This window comes from Neopsephotus bourkii, unplaced genomic scaffold, assembly GCF_033783945.1.
Source record: "Neopsephotus bourkii isolate Nb327-2 ecotype Australia unplaced genomic scaffold, CSIRO-AGI_Nbou_v1 NB_923, whole genome shotgun sequence".
Classification (NCBI taxonomy): Eukaryota; Metazoa; Chordata; class Aves; order Psittaciformes; family Psittacidae; genus Neopsephotus; species Neopsephotus bourkii.
The window spans coordinates 2742153-2761051 of NW_026901417.1; the positions used below are offsets into that span (position 1 = coordinate 2742153).

Below are 18899 nucleotides of genomic sequence, written 5' to 3' on the forward strand. Positions count from 1 at the left end.
CTGGGGAGGGACTCTTCATTAGGGACTATAGTGACAGGACAAGGGGTGATGGGTTAAAACTTAAACAGGGGAAGTTTAGATTGGCTATAAGGAGGAAATTCTTTCCTGTGAGGGTGGTGAGGCACTGGAATAGGTTGCCCAGGGAGGTTGTGAATGCTCCATCCCTGGCAGTATTCAAGGCCAGGTTGGACGAGGCCTTAGGTGAGATGGTTTAGAGCGAGGTGTCCCTGCCCATGGCAAGGGGGTTGGAACTGGATGATCTTAAGGTCCTTTCCAACCCTAACCTATGATTCTGAGTAACTTTTGCCCTGTGGTAACAAACTGTACATAGGGAAAGCAAGTTCTTTTAAGACAGATGGGAAATTAAAAGACATGAAGGACAGGCATGGACAAATGCCATGTGAGCAATATATACCTAATTGAAGTTTCTCAGGACATGCATGATTGCAATAATGTTGGATATATGTCAGAATTCTTCGTAGAAAGTTGGAAAGTTAGATGAAATAGTCTTTTACATGCTTGCTATTTTGGTTAAAGGCATCTGAAGCAAGAATTTGGGGTTTAGACCTTATTCGTTTGGTGTAAAAAGGGATTTTAGTTTTAAGAACCAGTGATCTTTGCTGTGAAATACTGTGGATCATATCGTATCATTTGACTGGTAGAAAACTGATTGTAACCTTTCCAAAATCTTTTCATAAACAGTTGTATCTCAGTGATCAGATCTGTTCCGTTTTAATGTCTGTCTAGACTAGGTTTCTCTGGGATTTGAAGTCTTCTGCTCTAGTGATTGATTCTGGAGTGACTTTATTGTAACTTTGATTCTAGAAAGGACCTGAAAGAGTTTTGTGCATTCCACTTCTTTTTTTCCCCCATAAGTTTGCATGTAAATAGCACTTTTTTTGTTTCCTGTGTTCATAAAACCATAAATATGATTTCATGTCATGCATCCAGTTTTTTTATTGGAGGTGTGTGTTCCTTTGAATTAAAGATAGTTCCAGTGAGTGTCATGTAGTGAAAATGGTGCAGGTATATGGTTTTCTCAAAAGCCTTTATTTTCTTTTTTTTTCCAGATGATAAAATATGGTGTAATTAGCACTGATACCCTGATTGATGATTTACTGCACTGGAAAACCCTCTACGTGGCTGGACGCCTACAGAAGCCGGTAACTGTCGGTCTGTTCAGTTATCTGCCTTGAAATGCAGGAAATCACAGGGCTGCAAAATTATCAGTTGTAGTTTTAACTTAACTGTTAAGGATCTGTGCATCAGAACTGAACAAATAACCTGCCCTGATTTAGGAGTCTAGGCCTAGAGGGATCATCTCTCAGAAAGGAAGTGAAATGTTGTCCTTAATGATATTCTGTGTTCTGTAGAAAAAAAACAAACCCAAAGGTAATCAGTTTTCTGCCTGTAGTAAATCTCGAATAACTGGACTATATTAACTCCAAGTCCCTTTCATGTTTAATGCCATATTTACCTTTTATAACAAATTACAGGAGTCACCAAAATGTAACCTGAGTAATGGAAATCTTTAAAGATGAAAGTTGCTTTGCTGTTCAGTTACTGTCTAGTTAACTGTGTGAAAGGGTCTATAACTGATTGAACCATGTGTTAAACATGTTGGGCTTTCTCCTCCATGTTTGTGTCAAAAAATGAGGCCTCTACTTTTCAAGGGAGCCTGCCTCGTTGTACTTTCAGTAGATGGCAGCAGTGCTAAGCCCTTCTTCAGAGAAGGGGGGGAAGAAGAACTCTGTTCAAGCCTTATAACAGAAGTTAATTAATGCTTTTAACTTAATATTTGAGGTGAAAGTTTGAATAGATTGTCTCAGCACTGCTGGCTTTTCTGTGTCTCTGGAGACCTATTACAGCATGATGCAAGTTAGAACAGCTGTTATCTTTATAAAGCATGAAACTTGATACATTGAGAAAAATAACTGAAGGAAGAATTCTGAATTTCACATTAACAGTGAGTAGTGACTGTTTATTTTTAGTGTAATAGCATTTTTCTGCTGCCTTGCTTTATTTTAGGCTTTTTCATCTTCTTCATACATATATATTGTGCTTTGTATCTTTTGATTAAGTTCAGTGGGAGTATGCACAAGAAGGTGGAATTAGGTATTTTGTTTGGTGGCTAACAAGACAGCAGAGAGATATTTGTGCATATTTAATAGATAAAAGAGGAAATCTGTCCAAATTATTTTTCTAATGCTGAGGGGAATTTGCATTCAGTAAAGACTACAGGACATACAGAAGTGGTCTGAAAGATTACTTGGTGAATGTTTAAACTGCCTCTTCCTGTAGAAGCTATAAAATCTCTAACTGGGATTTTGAATGTTACACCATATTGGCCAAAAATGACCAAATAATTTGTTTAGCTCTGTCGTATGGATGTCAAATGTCTGCTGGTTTTGGCTTTGCAACTGATTTGATGTTTGATACATATGTTATAAGTGTTAGTGATAGAAAGCTTGCTTTACCTCCTTAAAAATATACAATAAGCCTCTTTTAGAGGGATCACAGGGTTAGGTTTGTTTTCTGACACACTATAATCTCTGACATACCATTTACCGTTTGTGCTAGTTCTAGCCACAGTTAACTGAAGCCAGATTAATATTGTTTAACAGTTTGTTTGGGAATTTTCTCCTCACTCTCATATAGTAGAGGAAGAGCTCAGTGCCTTTCTGGTGTTCCATTACAAAGCTGTCACTCTGAGTGAAAGCTATCCAAGATATTCTAGCACATGAGCTAAAACATTTGCTCTGGAGTGAAAATCTTGGTTTAATTTTCACTGGAGGTTTTGTTTCAGTTATAAACTGGTTGCCTTGACCAAGTAATCTTTCCAGAATGTTTGGCAGAATAGATGGAGTTTGGAATTGCCACTTGGAAATGCTGACTTTTCTTCCCAGGCTTCTTTGTTTGTGTTAAAAGTTTATTGGCTTTTCATCCTGTATGGTATTTCTAATGCTGATTAGCTACATTCCCATTTAAATCTACTGAAAAACTGAATAAACTTAGGCTGTAATTTCATCACAGCTGACAGGTTTCCTTGGCGGAGAAGTTGCCATACCTAAAAAGTAAAATAAATAAGCACATGTGACATATAATTCCTTTCCAGAGGAAGAAGATTTTAAAAAGCATATGAAGTATTACTGAATCTTTTGTTCAACATAGCGTGTAACAATGGCTTTGGTGTAAGCAGCTGTATTTACTGTTGTTCTGGAGCAACTGTGAAGAGAAGGAAGTGTTTAATACATTGAAGTGAGGTGAGAAAGAGAGGAGTATGAATGGTGTATAGAAATATCTTGTATTATTTTAGAGAGGTCGTGGGAGGTTTGGTTTTTTCTGTCCTAGAATTCCCACGGAGGAGTGGCAGAGCACAGTGTTGTTTACAGAATTTTTCCATTGTCCAAAACTCTAAAAACATTTGAAAAAGAATGGAAAAACCCTGTTGTGATATTTAGCAGTGTGGATGTGGCTAAATGGCAAACTGCAGTAGTGCTTTTAGCATCTTTTATTCAATAATGATACTGGGTTTGTGTGTTTTGTTTGTCTGCAAGTATCTTTGCGCATGTCTGCAGTTTCTTGTCTGTGAATTTTGGAGCAGTGAAGGTAGAACATTTCCGTCTTTAAACTGCTGGTTTACTTCACTAAGGCAAGTCTGAAGCCTTCCATGGGGAGGAATAGCATCTTGGCTGAGTTTCACCTTTGGAAAAGCCTGTAACTGTGGTGTTTTAAAACTAGTCTGTACCTTGCTGTTATTTCCAGGGCTAGCCCAAGGTATAAGTAGTGTGTGGGCCTGCTTGGGGTGCCACAGGCTTCTCTCTTGTCTTTCTTTAAGAGTTTTCTTGTGGCAGCAAGTTAGAAAAGTACATGTAAGTGAATTAGGTGATGAGATTCTAACTATTAGTTTATCCTCTTGAGCAGTGTGTCTTGTTTGTTGGGACTTACTTGAGCAAGTCTGCATGCATTCAGTAAACTCCTCCCATGGTTTTCAAGGAAATAAGATTTACTCAGGGCAGATGAATCTATCCTATCTTAATGTGTTTGATCATTGTCTTCATTTTAATGCTAAAAACCACAAAATAACTTGCAGGAGAAGTTAGGAAAAGTTCTGAAATGTTTGCTTGCACAGCGATCTGTTTTTAAAGTGAAAAACAAAGAAGGGAAAACATCCTTCAGAAATCCACCTGGGACCAATTCCAGACTCTCATACAGATTTGATGTTAGGCAAACCCTTGCAGAACAATTGGAACGAGCAGCCTGTATACTGTTGCATTCACCATCACATCAAAATGAGATATTGTTATAGTTTTATCCCTCTTAAAATACTTCATAATTTGAAAGTATGTTTTGAATACCATATTGGCCAGCCATGACTTTGCTTTGTCAACATGCTTTCTGCCAGGAGTTTTGTGTAGCCAGTATGCCTGATTCTCATACTTTCTTCACTGAGTCTGGGTTAGTTGGGGTTTTTTTTGTGGGTTTTTTGTTGTGTGGTTGGGTTTTTGTTTTATTTTTTCTTAATTAACAAAGCATATACATTCATAAAGGAAAATATTTACTTGAAAGGATACCTTAGCTGTTTCAGGTTATATGTGGGGGCAAAGCTTCAAGTAATACTGCAACTAACTTGTGTGTGAATGGGCCTTGGGGGAGGAAAAGCACATTGGATATGTTAATAACTGCCAGTGGGTTTGCATTTTAAGATATTCTAGAGTAAACAAATGTTAAGCTGCCCTTTATAAGCGAGACAGTATTGCTCAACCAGAACATTGAAAGAGACAGGAACTCACAACAAGGAGGTATTCTTTGGGAGAGTTGTTTCAGAAAGAGCACAATCAGCCATCTTGTAAACTAGGCTGACTTCATCTGTCTAATGTTCTATAATAAAGTGTTTCTATATTCAGTTCTTACTGAAGACCTGTTTTTTATTTAGGTATATTTCCATATCCCAGGTCACTGGATTCTGTAGTGGGTCTTGGAATAGTTTGTATGTTTCCTGAATACAGACTTTTCCTTGTGGCACATAAACACTCAACTGCAGTGATCTTCATGTACCTGTGAAGCTTCCATTGAGTTCACGTTCTGCTCATGCAAAGTGCAAAATAAAGAAATAAAGCTCTGCTGCTTTTGGGAGAACAACTAATATCTGAGAAACTACTTAAAGCATGCCATAGAAGAGTCCTCTGTTAGAAAAAAAGAACAGAATACAGATGAATGGGAAAAGTTTCCTCTTTTTCTGCTATTCTGTTCTCTTTCTGTGTGATAGTGGTCTTTTCCTTATTGCATGATCACGTATGAATTATTTCTGGCAATACATTTGTGTTTACGAATCGTTTGATTAATCTTAGATTTATGACTATGAAGAGGTGAATAGCTCTTTAGGGTTTTGTTAGTGGCTGTTGCTTATAGCAGCCCTTTGTAAAACCAGCCTTTTGTAGCAGGCTGCTGAACTGTTAAGATGTTCATCTCTCTCCCACTGTGTAAACCCAAGGGGAAACTATTATTTATTGTACCAAAATAACAGGATCTAGTCTTAAATAAATTCCTGACTTACTTTCATGATGGATTGAATAACATTTCTAGGCCCATCTTCAGTAGCACTTCCCTGAAGTCTTGCTTCCAATGACTCTGCTTTTTCAGGTGAAAATCCTGACACAGAATGAGAATAGCAAGCTACAAGCTGCTCTTGTGAGCAATCTGAAGAGTGCAGTCACAGCAGCCTTTCTCATGTTACCAGAAAGCTTCTCAGAAGAAGACCTCTATATGCAGATTGCAGGACTCTCCTATACTGGTTAGTATATGGTGTCTGATGTCACTGAAGAGAAAAGCTGTAGTTGGAGCTGTTGTAACACAGTAGGAATTCCAATACATAGTAAGTCATCTGCTCTCTTGCTTTGGGCATACACTCTTGCATGCTTCAACAACTGTATTTTAATGCTGTGTTTCATAACAGCTTGGTAAGACTAATTGTGCTGATTCATAGGATGCAGGTATAGGTGCATAAGCAAAACCTTATACCTGCTTGATTTATGAACAGCTAAGTATGGGTGATGGAAAAGGGTGGAAAATATTTTTTTTTAATGTTTCGAAACCTTGGAAAAAATGTCTTTCCACTCTCAGTGTGATGTTGATTCATTGATAGTCTGACCCATACTTTGTTATCTCTTACTTTCTGAATGTGCTGTGTTTAAGGTTCTTTAGTGAACTTAAACAGGGGTAGTTCAGGTTCGATATGAGGAAGAAGTTCTTTACTGTGAGGGTGGTGAGGCACTGGAATGGGTTGCCCAAGGAAGTTGTGAATGATCCGTCTCTGGCAGTGTTCAAGGCCAGGCTGGACAGAGCTTTGGGTGACATGGTTTAGTGTGAGGTGTCCTTGCCTATGATTTTAATGTCCTTTCCAACCCAAAGCATTCTGGCATTCTGTGATCCAGATTATGATCCTTCAATGTACATTTAACACTCACCTCCTCGTTCGTATTTGTTCACTTTTTTTTGCAAGAGAATTCTCTCATTTCGTTATGAGATCAGTATGAATTTCTAAGGGAAAAAAGTAAGAAATTACTCCAGATGACTCTTCAATGCAACACTTGGTTGTGCTGACAGTGGGCTGGCTAAAGGTTGCTAACTGAGGATGTTTGGAACAGGGCTGCATACCTGCCTGCCTGAAACCTGTCCAGGAACGTCATTAGACTCTTGGTGAGCACTGCTGACCAAGACACACTTTTTTTTATATATCCTTCCAAAACCATGGGAGATCAGTGACCATGCTGTAAGCTGAAACTGGCTCTGCTGTGTGAACAGAGCTAAAGCAGTAAGTCCCAGTTGGGAATGTTCAAGAAAAAGACTGTTGATAATGTGTTTTTTTGCTGCCGTTTTGGTTAAGTCTTTCAGAGGCTGTACTAGTAGGCAAAACTGATTTTATGGGTTACTTTAATCTGTCTCCTTGGAAACTGCTGAAGAGAGTTGTTCATGCTTTAGTTTGGAAAAATGTTTATCCTTTTATTTTTGTATGTGTTTTTGGGAGCAGTGAGTCAGTACTGCTTCTATGGAAGTGTTTGTTTTGTGGCTTGGCATAAATTGAAATAAACTCAGTGATGTAGCAAGTTGCCACCTTGCAACAACATTTATCTCCTGCATGTGGGAAGTGGGAAAATGAATTGATTCAGGATTTTGTTTGTTCATATGTGCTGCACGGAGCCTCTAACTCCTGGTTGGTAACCCTGGAAGCTACCAGAGTAGCGCCCAATGGAGGTAGATGAATGCTCTACCACAGACTGTCTTTTAATTTACTCTCTTTGAAACTTTTCAGTCATTTATCATAAAAGAAAGTGTACAGGTCAGTAACTGGTGTTAAAAGGAGTTGCTTTTTGAAACTAATAACTGAATAGTAGGGTGAAAAGTTGATGAGTAAAAGATGATACTGTGATCTTTCCATGGCACTGTTAGCTGTAGTCCAGGTACGGTCCTTGAAGTGCAGAGGCAATGCAAATTACTTTCTTTCAGTATTGGAAAATAGAAGGTTATTTGTTTCTGGATACAAAGAATTGGGGCTGGTCAATTTGTACATTAATCTGTTGAAATTGATACATAGTTCAAATACAATTGCTGCCTCTTTCAAGGCTGAAGTTGACAGGTAGATTTTTCTTTTGTTGACCAAGGGGGTAATGTGGACACATGGGTTGATGATGGTACAGCACGCAAGAGGGCACATAACAATTTTGACTCTTATTTTCTCTGCTTGAAGGTATCTGAATAGTATTTTTTGGCTGTTAGAAGGTGAATCTTGTAGTGGATTACGTAGGTAGAATTTGAGAATAAAGTTTTAGACTACAGCTTTTTACTGTGTTTGTTTCTCTTATGTTCTTTTTGAGTTTCCATTTTTTCCTAATGAATTAACTGTTTCTCTTGTCTTGACTAGGTGATTTCAGAATGATAGTAGGAGAAGACAGATCGAAAGTGCAGAACATAGTGGAACCTAATGTTCCCCATTTTCAGAAGCTGTACAGTAACATACTGCAGGACTGCCCTCAAGTGGTATACAAGCACCATCTGGGAAGGCTAGAGGCAAGTGTTCCTCAAAACATTTTTAAAACAAGCAAGTGGAAGTGCTTTATCACATTGACAGAAGGCAGGAATTCTATTGTACACTAAGGAGAGCAGTTGTAGTCACTGTACTTGCTGTTTGTTATGTTTCTGTTTAGTTAATTCTGCAACCAGAAGACTTGCCTTAAATACCAGTCTCTGCATATGTAGTAACTACTGTTCATTTTGTTTGAGGATGGGCATAGAACTAGAGCCCTAGCAAGGCAACAAGAGAATATCATTTTAAAACACGTGATCTAATGACTGCCGTATGAAAACACCAGTCTAGGAAGTGCTGAATAAACATATGGGTTGTGTTAAGAAGATCAGGCTGTAACTTAGAGGTGCAGCTTCTTAGAGCTGCAATCAAAAACTGCATCTGACAGAAAAACCCTAGAGCGCTAGCTATGAAGATCAGTTGACTAAACCCAGATGAAATTCTGGCATTATCTTTAAGTACCCATACTAAGCCATTTTTTCCCTAGTTTTTGGGAAATGGGTATCCAGAATCACCAGTATCTTGAATTCCACCTTTCTGGCATAATGTGTGCGATTGCAATTAGGGGAGAGATGCTATATTCAGGGGTTCAGTAGCAATTTTTCCTCTTGCAGTATTCATGTCCGTGTGTTGATATTCCAGTGTGATATGCATTTCAACGTGAAGTTACAGGTAACATGGGTTGTCTCATGGATATGGTATCTCTTCATCCTCAAGTTACCTTGGTCATTATCTCCCAGATGTCTCCTTTTAGGATGTGTCTTTGTTAGAAACTGAAGTTCAGATAGAAGCAAGCTTGAGTACAGTAAATAATTTTACTGCAGTGCTTTGGAGTACAGCGTAGGCGAATCTATTATACTGCAGCTGTCTCCATGTTTTCTTATCAATGTGCTTTTGAACAGTTCAGTGGAAGAACTAGTTAAATGACTTTTGAAAAGAGTCAGTAATGCATTGTCGAAGGAAATGGCTAGTTAGCTTAATACTCCCTGTTGTGTTACCTTTAAACAAATCCTGGTAGCATACTACTGATAAGTTGTTCAATAATAAATCTGGCCATAATTCCATAGTAGTCATTGAAGCTGTTGATTAAATTCCATGATTTTCACTGTTGATTTTGAGCAAAGTGCTTTAATACGTTATTCCTCGCACCTTGGTTTATTGTTGGCAGTTATCCCCCATTCTGAATAGGATAACTGCTATCAGGAGTGCTGTTTGATGCAGAACAGAAACCTCTTCTCCAAGTACACATTCTCAGAGTTACAGAGAAAATTCTTTCTTAAAAGATTCCTCAGAAACAATTGAAGGCAGACACTAGCTCTTACAGTTCTGGTTCAGGCGTGGATTCCTCCCACATAATGTTAAGAGCCTGCTCATTGTCGGCTCCCTCTGTAGTCAGTGGGTGATTCATCTGGATATCATTTTCTCCTCATTGACTAAAGGGAGTGTATAGGACAGCTAGACTCCTGTCTGATGTCTCCATGAACTGTCTAAAACATTGTGTGGGAGGAATTGAGCTCTTCATGTTTTCCTTCAGTTTTGGAGAGAGCTGCTCCATTATGCATTTTTCAGTATTTGTGCTTACCTGGTGTATAAACGTGTACAGGCCTGCATGCTGTTATCCTTGTGTTCAAAACAGGGTCACTGTATTTCTGACTTAGATTGGGAAATGTGGAATGAATGTTTCCTTCACATTATAAAAACCAGATGTGGTTTGAGTTTAAAGCAGAGAAAATGTTTTTCAAGCTAAACTTGAAGTGTGTGTGTGTGCAGTTTGATTATATTCAGGCAGAAGAAGCTGAGCTAAGTGGTCTTTTGGGAGCTTTGTTTTTCTCATTGTAGTGTACTTATATTTCCAAAGGAAATTGGATAGAGCAGAAATGATACAGTTTCAATGAAAAGTTGCTTGCAGAGGCAGCAAGATCATATGTGTACATTAGTCTTCTCTGGATGAAAATTAACATCTTTGCAGTGAGTTAACTTTTCAGGTTCAGAACTGGGATACTGCATTTCCCAGTGCTTGGGAAGTTTTCATTGGCATTTTCAGTGACTCCTCAAAGTGAAACGGATCGTCTTCTGTGAGATATTTATCAGAGGTCAGAGAGAGTCAAAAGACTTTTCTGACTTCTTTGAGAGAGTGAATTTGCTTTATTAACACGGGATGTTTTTACTGTCTTATTTTTTCATAATGTTCAGATAGATAAAAGTCCAGAAGGTCAATTTGCACAATTGATGTCTTTGCCAAGGACTCTGCAACAAAAGATAACTTCTCTGGTAGACCCTCCTGGAAAAAACAGAGATGTGGAAGAAATCCTATTGCAAGTTGCCCATGACCCTGACTGTGGATTTGTGGTGCATCAAGGTAGGTCTAGATCAGTGCCTGTAATCTCCTTTAAGACATGACAGATTTACAAATCTGCTGTATATTTTCTGCTGAAATAGTAGCAAATAGCATTCCTACTGATACAGAAAGGTATGTTTTGGTTTAGTCCTGAAACAAGTAGTCTTTGGGTATTAGTGTGGCCTCCTTAGACCACGGCAACAATCCGACTCTATCTGGGATGTTTACAACTTTAGGATTTTATTGGCTGGCATAACTTCATCTAAATACTAATCTATATATATATCCTACCAGTCATACGTTGCAATGCTACATTCATTTTCTGGCTTGCTGACATTCCCCTTCCCAGTCATCATGGTTAGCCCAGCTCTGGCAGAGAGCTCAAGCTTTGAAGAGAAAGATTGAGGTGTTTCTCACCATCATACTCTCTCTGAGGCAAGATTATGCTGTATGAGCAAGTTAAAGATAAAGGTGCAAACATCAGTGTTTTATTATACTGAAGAAAAAATGGAAACACTCAGTACCTGAAGAGTCCTTTACATCCTTAAAGAACTTGACACATCTTAGTTCCAGGTGGACAATTTTGCAGGCTCCTTGGGCACAGGAAAAATTCCCTGGGTGCCTGAGAACCACTTGACACTAGTCAACTCCTGAGGGAGCTCCTGAGCATTGCGGTGCTCCACTGAGAGTATAGGATGAATTTCACCTTGACATCAAGGTGTCCACCTTCTCTCATGTTAGTCTATGGCAGCTTCCGTGCTGCTATGGCTGGACTGCAGCAGTAGTGTGGCAATAGCTGAACCTGGGAGCAGGAGTTGCTATGCTGTGAGCTGCAGAGAGTTTTAGAGCTCTGAGTTGTTCATCCTGAGAGAGCTGTCCTTGCAGCTGTGTTTTGGTGGGGTATCGCAGGCATAGCTGTGACTGTATCCGTGCAGTTTATGCTCCTAAGAGAAAAAAATCAAAACCCCTCTTTGACTTTTATGTACAAAAGATTTTCCTAGTTCAAGAATCTAGATAAAAGACAGGACAAGCCATTTGGTAATCCTACAAGGCAAAGTTGATTACTCAAGCTGAATTGCATTGTCCCTAGGTATTTTACTAGCTCAACATGATTTGTGCCCTTCCCTACCCCCCAAATTATTTTTTGGTGGAATATTGTGTTCCTTTTGTTAATGTATTTCCTGAAGTTTTGTTCTTCATTACAGCAGTAGAATTGAAGGAATTAATATTTGAAATGGCAGTCTACATTCTGGTTAATGCAGAATAACTTTCAGTTTGGAGGGCTAACTCCGGGGCTGCCTGCATTTTTACATTTCTAAGTCTGTAGTAATGTACAGTTTTTGTCACAGTTTTGTTCTGCACATGGCAGTCTGCTTTACAGATGTGTTTGAATAGATAAAACCTAATGCTTTTCAAAGAAGTTTTGATGTTTTATATACTATTCCATTAATACTTAAGAACTGCTGGACAATGAGAACTGAATGTGCCACAGTGCGAAGTGCTAAACCAGCCTTATCTCCAAAACTGATAACTGAAACCAGCCAAAGACTGCACAATACAGGCATCTCTGCTTGATCAGAGAAGTGCAAAATGTCAATTTCACACTGAAAGAAACAAGAAAGTCAATATACCAGCAGTTAGATGAAACAATTCTGGATGCCTTGTGACTAATCATTTTGGTAGAGAAATAGTGGGAACACTAAATAAATTAATATGATTAATTCCTAGAGGTTATCTGGTTTAATATTGATTTAGGGCTTTTTCTGTATGTTATACTTAAAAAAAGCTTAAACAATATTTTCGATTAGTATGACAAAGCAGAACAGTTTTAGTGTATGTTTTCCTTTCAGGCTGGATTTATTATGTAAGTGGAAAAATGTTTTAACTTTATTTATATAAAAAAAATTCCCACAAAACTCTAAAGATGGGTAACATCTGTGTGCTTTTCTGTTTGCAGGCATTTCAAGAATTGTAAGATCTTCCAGTGTAGTGCAGAGTGCTAAAACCATACTAACAGCTGGTAAGAACAAGTGTGATTTCCATCAGCATAGGCCTTCTGATTTCACAGAGTAAAAATCATAAGGCCCCAAGACTATCTGGCTGCAAGAGTTTAGAGAATAAACTTTTTGGGTGTCTAATTGAAAGCCCCTGCAAAATAAAGGTAATGTTTAAAGCAGAAGCTGTATATAACTATTGAGAAACTGTAAAATGCCAAAAGGAGTCTATATGACCCTTAAAGAAAACCGTCCAACAACCCCAAAGTAGCAAAAAAAACAACTTCTGACTTTCATTTTATATGTGGGCCAGATTTGGCTGATGTGCATGACTTCTGCTCTGTTTGTATTAAAAAATGGAAACAAAATACTTCATAATTCACTCTGGCTTTCTATGTGGGAGTGGATCCCTAAATGATCAGTGCATGGTATCAGTGTGTTATGTAGTCTATGAGATTATTTCATCATAAAATAAAGTAGGGAATGAGTTTTGAGGGAGAGAACTTTGATAGGATCTGATGGTTTTGTCAGGCTTGGAAGACAGGTCTGTATTTGAAGACCTCAGGTACCAGAGGTATTTGAATACTGTACTTGGTGAGCATTGGATATTACTGTAACTCTCATACCTCACAATTAATCACTTCAGAAAAAAGACTTGAATATTATAAAGTCAATGAGAGGGAAGGTTAGAAGGGAAAGAAGACTTGGGTGTGTAGAAACTAGGAAATGGGAAACTAGGGATGCTTTTCAGCTATCCAGGTCTTCTGAACTAAATGAAAGTTACTGCCAGTTGCATAGCTGGAGCTTCATCATTTTTTTCTGAGTTCTGGGATATATCTAATTTTAAAGGGACCAGATTTTTACAGTTTAAAAAGCTGAAAGCTCTGCAGCTCCATTTGGAAGAAAGACTTGAGACCCAAGCCTTCATTTTCTTAAAACTCTGACCAGGAGCTAGTCTGGATCTGTGTAAACTGAAAACTCCTTGCATGAAGCTACTCAAATAATTCTCTGAACTCATTCATTGAGTTCAATTAAGAATATTCAATTCAATTAATATATACAATTAAGAATATAATTCTCCCACGAAAGCTATTATATACAAATGATGCCATTACTGATTTTAAAAGCAGCTGTATAGTTTCCTACTGAACAGTCCTTTAAACCAGACTTCTACAGCTGCTATTCCCTTCCCATTTAGTATTAAAGTTGGTTGCTCCATGTTATACTTCCTACCTCCTTGTAAAGAAACACAAATTGCAGTACTCAGGACCGTTAGTGATCTGCTGAGTAAAATAGGCAGGAACAATTGTACTTTTTATATGATTGTTAATAGTCTAGTTCTGGATTAAAACTTTGTTTGGTAGCTGGAGGAGACTAAGGACTTAACACCACCTGAGAAAACAATTGCTTGTTTTATATGAGTGAGGCATATTGCAGGTATTAGTTTCTAACTGTAAGGTTTCCAGCCAAATAGCTGACATTTTTCTTCTAGGATTTGTTGTCAAAATTACCAGCTAGTGGTCAAGACTTCTTGTATCATAACATGCCTCTTGTAGAAATGCCAGCTATCTGTTTATAAATCCATGGTGAGTAGATTCTGTAGAGTGAAATAATTGGAGGGGAGGGTCAAAGACAAAGATACCATAGAACCCCAGACTGGTTTGTGTTGTAAAGGACCTTAAAGCTCATCCAGCTCCAACCTCTGCCTCATGCAGGGACCCCTTCCACTAGAGCAGCTTGCTCCAACCCCTGTGTCCAACCTGGCCTTGAGCACTGCCAGGGATGGGGCAGCCACAGCTTCTCTGGGCACCCTGTGCCAGCGCCTCAGCACCCTCACAGGGAAGAATAATTATCCTGTTGAATTTGGTGCTTGTGGAAGTCAGGAGTCTGACTGACCCATATAGCAAAGCAGGTTGTGTGTAACAGCAAGAGTATGAATAAAAACACATAAGCTTTGTCAGATCCTTTATGCTTCCCTCTGTCTGTTCCCATAAACAGAAAATCGCCTCTGAGAATTGTTAGCTCCATTTGTGTGTCACTGAGTAAATCACATCCTGTCCAGGACATCCTGGACTTCGGGGGGCTCAAATGCATCTTTTAGTAGGACTTTTAATTTTCACCATGTTTTCTGCTTTGTGCATCTGAGAGTAGGTATTTGTGAAATGCCTTTTCTTGCGTTGAAAGTCTTAACTGCTTTTTGGTTCACATGTAGTTGTGCTTTTTATTTTTTTCCCTTTAAAACAAACTCTAGTTGTCCTCTAACCAGCCAGCTACATAGACTAACACAGTCAAAACCCATGTCTTTTCTACTAGTGCATTTTTTGCAGTTTGATGCTGGTGGAGCTAAGTGATTGTGATCCTTTGCCTCAACTATGAGCCAAATTTGAGCAAGGATGCCTGGGAGAGGTGTTCTCTTACTTTTAGCATAGTTTAGCTTTGTTTATTTTAACTGTGTTTATGCACTTCTGCAAGTATCTGGCCAAAACCATCAGCAGCAGAATTTAGGATTGCTCGTTTGGGGTTACTCACAGATGATGTGCTGGGGGAAATGAGTTAGATTTGGAAAAGGATCATTTCTGCCATTTCCTAAGCTTTGGATGTTGTTTAATGAATGCAGAGCTTGCCTCTAGGGATCACTTTCCTGAGCCACCCTGGCCGGAGAAAGGGAGTCCTGCAGCTTCAGATGGACCAGGAGTGTCTGTGACATGGGCGCTGCACCCGGGGTGAGCGTTGCCTCCCCTGCTAGTGCAGGAACAGCCCTGCTTCCCGACAGGCCTGTGTGTAGGCCTCTCCAGAGCTGCCCCTGCTTCACTTGCTGGAGGTGAATGGAAGCACGGGAATAGGGCTTTTGTAATCAAAATCCCTGCATTGTAGTGCATATCAAGGAAGAAATGAAATTTAACTGACCAGGCAGGTGACCTCAGCGTTCATCAGGTGTGTTGGTGTGATCGTCCCTGGGATGGAGGAGGGATGGGTGGGTTCCCATGGGGTTAGGGCTTGGTAGAAGGTTTTTGCATGTTGCTTGTGGGGATTCTTTTGATGTTTCTCTCCAAACATTTCTGACTGAGTTTATGTTAATTCTCACTGTACCTTCTGGTGATGTTTTCTCCGAGTTTCCTAATGTAAAGCTTGGTCACTAGAGGGCAGGCATTAATGCTGAGCACCTCGCTTTGCCATTTCCTGGGGCTCTGATCTGCTCCTGTTCATACAGATACACATGTACACAGACAAAACGTTGTGCTTCCTACGCTGAAAGTATTTGATTGACTCATGAAAGGAATGTGTTTTGTAGGAAAGTGTTGAATTTTAAATGTAATCCCTAAGGATGCTGCCTTCCTTTCTTCAGTCTTTAACCAACTCTTGTCTCATGTTCTGTTCCCCTAAGACTTATTTTCACGCTTTCTAAAAGAGATTTTAGGAAGAGTATTATGGCTCTGTCCTTCTGTGCTGCTGTAAAGAATAGTTGCTAAAATAAGAGAATTATGAAAGATATTCATGAAATCAGTGGCTCCACTAAATAAGCTCTATTTTTTCTTGCTATTCCTAGTAACTGTACAAATACTTTTGTCCTGTGTCTGCTTTCAAAACAATTAGTTTTTACTGCATGGCCATCGTTCTTTTTGAAATGTAATGGAGGACACAAAATGATTTCCTTGGCTGATTTATCAGCAACAAGAACAATGCCTACTCTCTGGTTGTAGCATGATAGCCCAGTGTACAGCCCATTAGTAAATGAAATGTTAAATGGGCAGTACTCATTGTGGAGATGGCATGCTGTGTATTAACATCACTGGCAAGGAGCACAAGCAAAATAAAGAATTTCAACCCATTTAGAAGAACTTTTTTCGTCTTTCTCTGCCAGTGTGGTTTTAGAGTTGAGCTCAAGCTTTGTGTTTTTGTTTGTTGTTAAATGCCCTATTTAGTTTTGGAATATGTGCCTGTGCATCTCTTCAAGTCTGTGGTGGGATTGCCGCTCTGTTTCCCATTAGGGATGGCACCATCACTTGATTTATTTTCCCACATAGCCAGAGTCTGCGCGGTCCTTGGGAACCAACTCTGAAGTTCTTATATTTAGCTCCTCTGAAGGAGACGTTGAACTTCTTTAGCTTAGATTTCTTCTTTGTGTCTTCCTAGAGGAGTGCTGCAGCCTTGAAAATTACTTGTAAAGAAGATACTATGCATTAAAGCATCAGTTGAAGCAATTGTTCAGGATTCTGTTAAGTTAGAACAAATGCTTGTAGCTGCTCTGAATAACACTTGTTTACTTAGAATTGGGATGTTAATATCCTATGTCTTTAAGGAATTGTTTTCAACTATAAGGAGGAGTTTTACATACCAGATATTCTGTAGAATAGTTGTGATAGTTGCTGTCTTCATCATCTGTCAGAGCAGATAACTGCATATACCGCTGCACTGTAGATGTTTAAGAGGTTTGCATGTGCATGAAACACTAACAGCATGTAACTGTTTGCCTCCACATGGCAGTTCTTCAGCAGTATATGCATTAGTTTTTCTTTTCAAAAGGAAATATAGAATATCACAGCCAGGCATATCTATTGGGAAACTGTGGGGGACTTATAGCCAAATTAATGTCTTACAACACTGACACTTGCAAAAAACTGAACATGGATCATTAAGTAAAACCAGATACAACTGCTGTTTACTCTGAAATGCTGTGGTCTTGATTCCATGTGCATTAGGTCTTTGTTCTGTAGCATATAGTGGAAAAATCTAAAGGGGGGGGGCATGTGGAACCACCGAGTCATAGATTCATAGCTGAAGTAGAAAGACATTTTTCATGTGGTTCAACTGCTTCAGATGCTGAGACTGCACCATAATTGCAACCATTAACTTTTACTACAGATGTGACTCATCACCCTGAGGGCTGCTTTAAGAAACCAGCTGTATGTACAAACCTGTATTTTGCTTTGTAGCCTGATGTGCTAGGGCAGAAATGTAAGCATTTATTACATAAGGCTCTGGTGGGTGGAGTTGAGGCGAGTGCTCCCTGCAGGGGGAAAATATGGAGAATAAAAACCTCTTTATGTGGAGCTGCTGCAAGAGGCAGGGTAAGTTGGCAAGCTGATAGAACAAGCTGACTTGCAGGCTGCAGTGCCAGCACGGTTAATTACAGTCCTGCAGGGCTGTATCAGCTGTCTCACTGTTGATTTGCCACATGCTATACAGCGCTTCCAGAAGTACACTGGCTTCGTTGGAACAGCAGAACATTGGTTCTGGCGGAGCAGCTCCAGCATGTGAGGGGCTGTATCCTGCAAGGATAGTACCTGGGAGACTGGACAAGAATTTCCAAAGCTGTACTCTTACATAGTTTTAACTTTGGATATTGGAACCACTTCTCTCATGTGCTCTGCCTGAGCTTGGTCTGGCCTTATTCTGCAGCTGGAATTCTTGCACTGTGTGCAGTTTTAATGCAGATATGAGAGGTGCTTCAAAATTTACACGATTATTTACTCGTTAGTTGAGATGCTGTAAAGAAAAGTCCATTGTGAGTTCATTAGTGTGCTTACTTTTAGCAAAAACCTATCAAATACAGGAAAGTTGGAGCATACATATGGGATGCACATGTTGAAAAGTATACATATGGATGATTCCTTACAAAAAGTACAGTTGAGTTTGTTTAAATTGCAATTAGAGACAGAAGTGCAAAACTGATTATGTACAGCATATTTGTTATGATAGGCTTTTTGCTATCCATCATGTTCCTTCAGAAATGGAGCATGCACGTCTCCTTACTGCTGCATACTCATTTGACTTCTTGTGACTCTAGACTGCTGATGCCGAGTGCATCTTTCACTTAAAATACTTAGTGTTAAATTGATTACTTTCTAAGGTCTTTTCAAAATCAAATATTATCATACCCTTTCCCCTTCCCCACCCAATAAAATGTCCAGTGCAGCAGATGGCTAAACTTGGGTCAGAAGATCTTCCCTTGTGTTCTGTGGTGTCAGACTGTGATTTTTGGCTACATTGCTTTTCTGCACTTCTGTCAAGTTTTGTCAGGCAAAGCATGTTCTATTAAGTATACGAAAGATTGCAGTAAGTATAACAAAGCATACTTCTTAGTCTGTGCATGTAAGTGTCAAAATGAAAGCTGTTTGTGCAGCATTAAGAACTTGCCTTTTCAGTTTTGTGCTTGTAAGGGTGTGATTAGACTGTTGTAATATGGAAAGACACTCTGGTGTTTTGTTCTGGGGTGATTTTTCTTAATCAGAAAAATCTGGAAGGAGGAAGACCAAGGAGCTGCACTGGTTCGGATGTCCCAGCCCTGTGGAAATGCCAAGACTAACAGCATTTGAAGTTTCCAAATACTAAATCACTAAACCCAACAAAAGGCTCCATCTTTTTTTACTCTCTGCCTGTAAGGGAAAGCTCATCTCGGGTAGAACTTCAGACAGTGTTTAAGGGTAAACCGTAAAAAATTGTGTAGGAATCATCCTCAGTCTCTTTCTATCTACAGCTTGTA

The 18899-nt window shown here is 39.2% G+C and overlaps 1 protein-coding gene across 6 annotated transcripts in view; it reads left to right on the plus strand.

Annotated features, from left to right (window-relative positions):
• The window catches only part of TAMM41 (TAM41 mitochondrial translocator assembly and maintenance homolog), a 30873-nt gene that overhangs the window by 2455 nt on the left and 9519 nt on the right, over window positions 1-18899 (plus strand). For 5 of the 6 annotated variants that reach the window (XM_061357864.1, XM_061357860.1, XM_061357861.1 and 2 more), the window contains exons 3-7: window positions 1071-1163; window positions 5644-5794; window positions 7922-8071; window positions 10281-10442; window positions 12379-12441. In XM_061357864.1, the coding sequence (XP_061213848.1) occupies window positions 1071-1163; window positions 5644-5794; window positions 7922-8071; window positions 10281-10442; window positions 12379-12441 (619 nt within the window). Of the gene's footprint in view, window positions 1-1070; window positions 1164-5643; window positions 5795-7921; window positions 8072-10280; window positions 10443-12378; window positions 12442-18899 lie in introns of those variants that run through there. The other variant, XM_061357865.1, reaches the window with a different exon arrangement.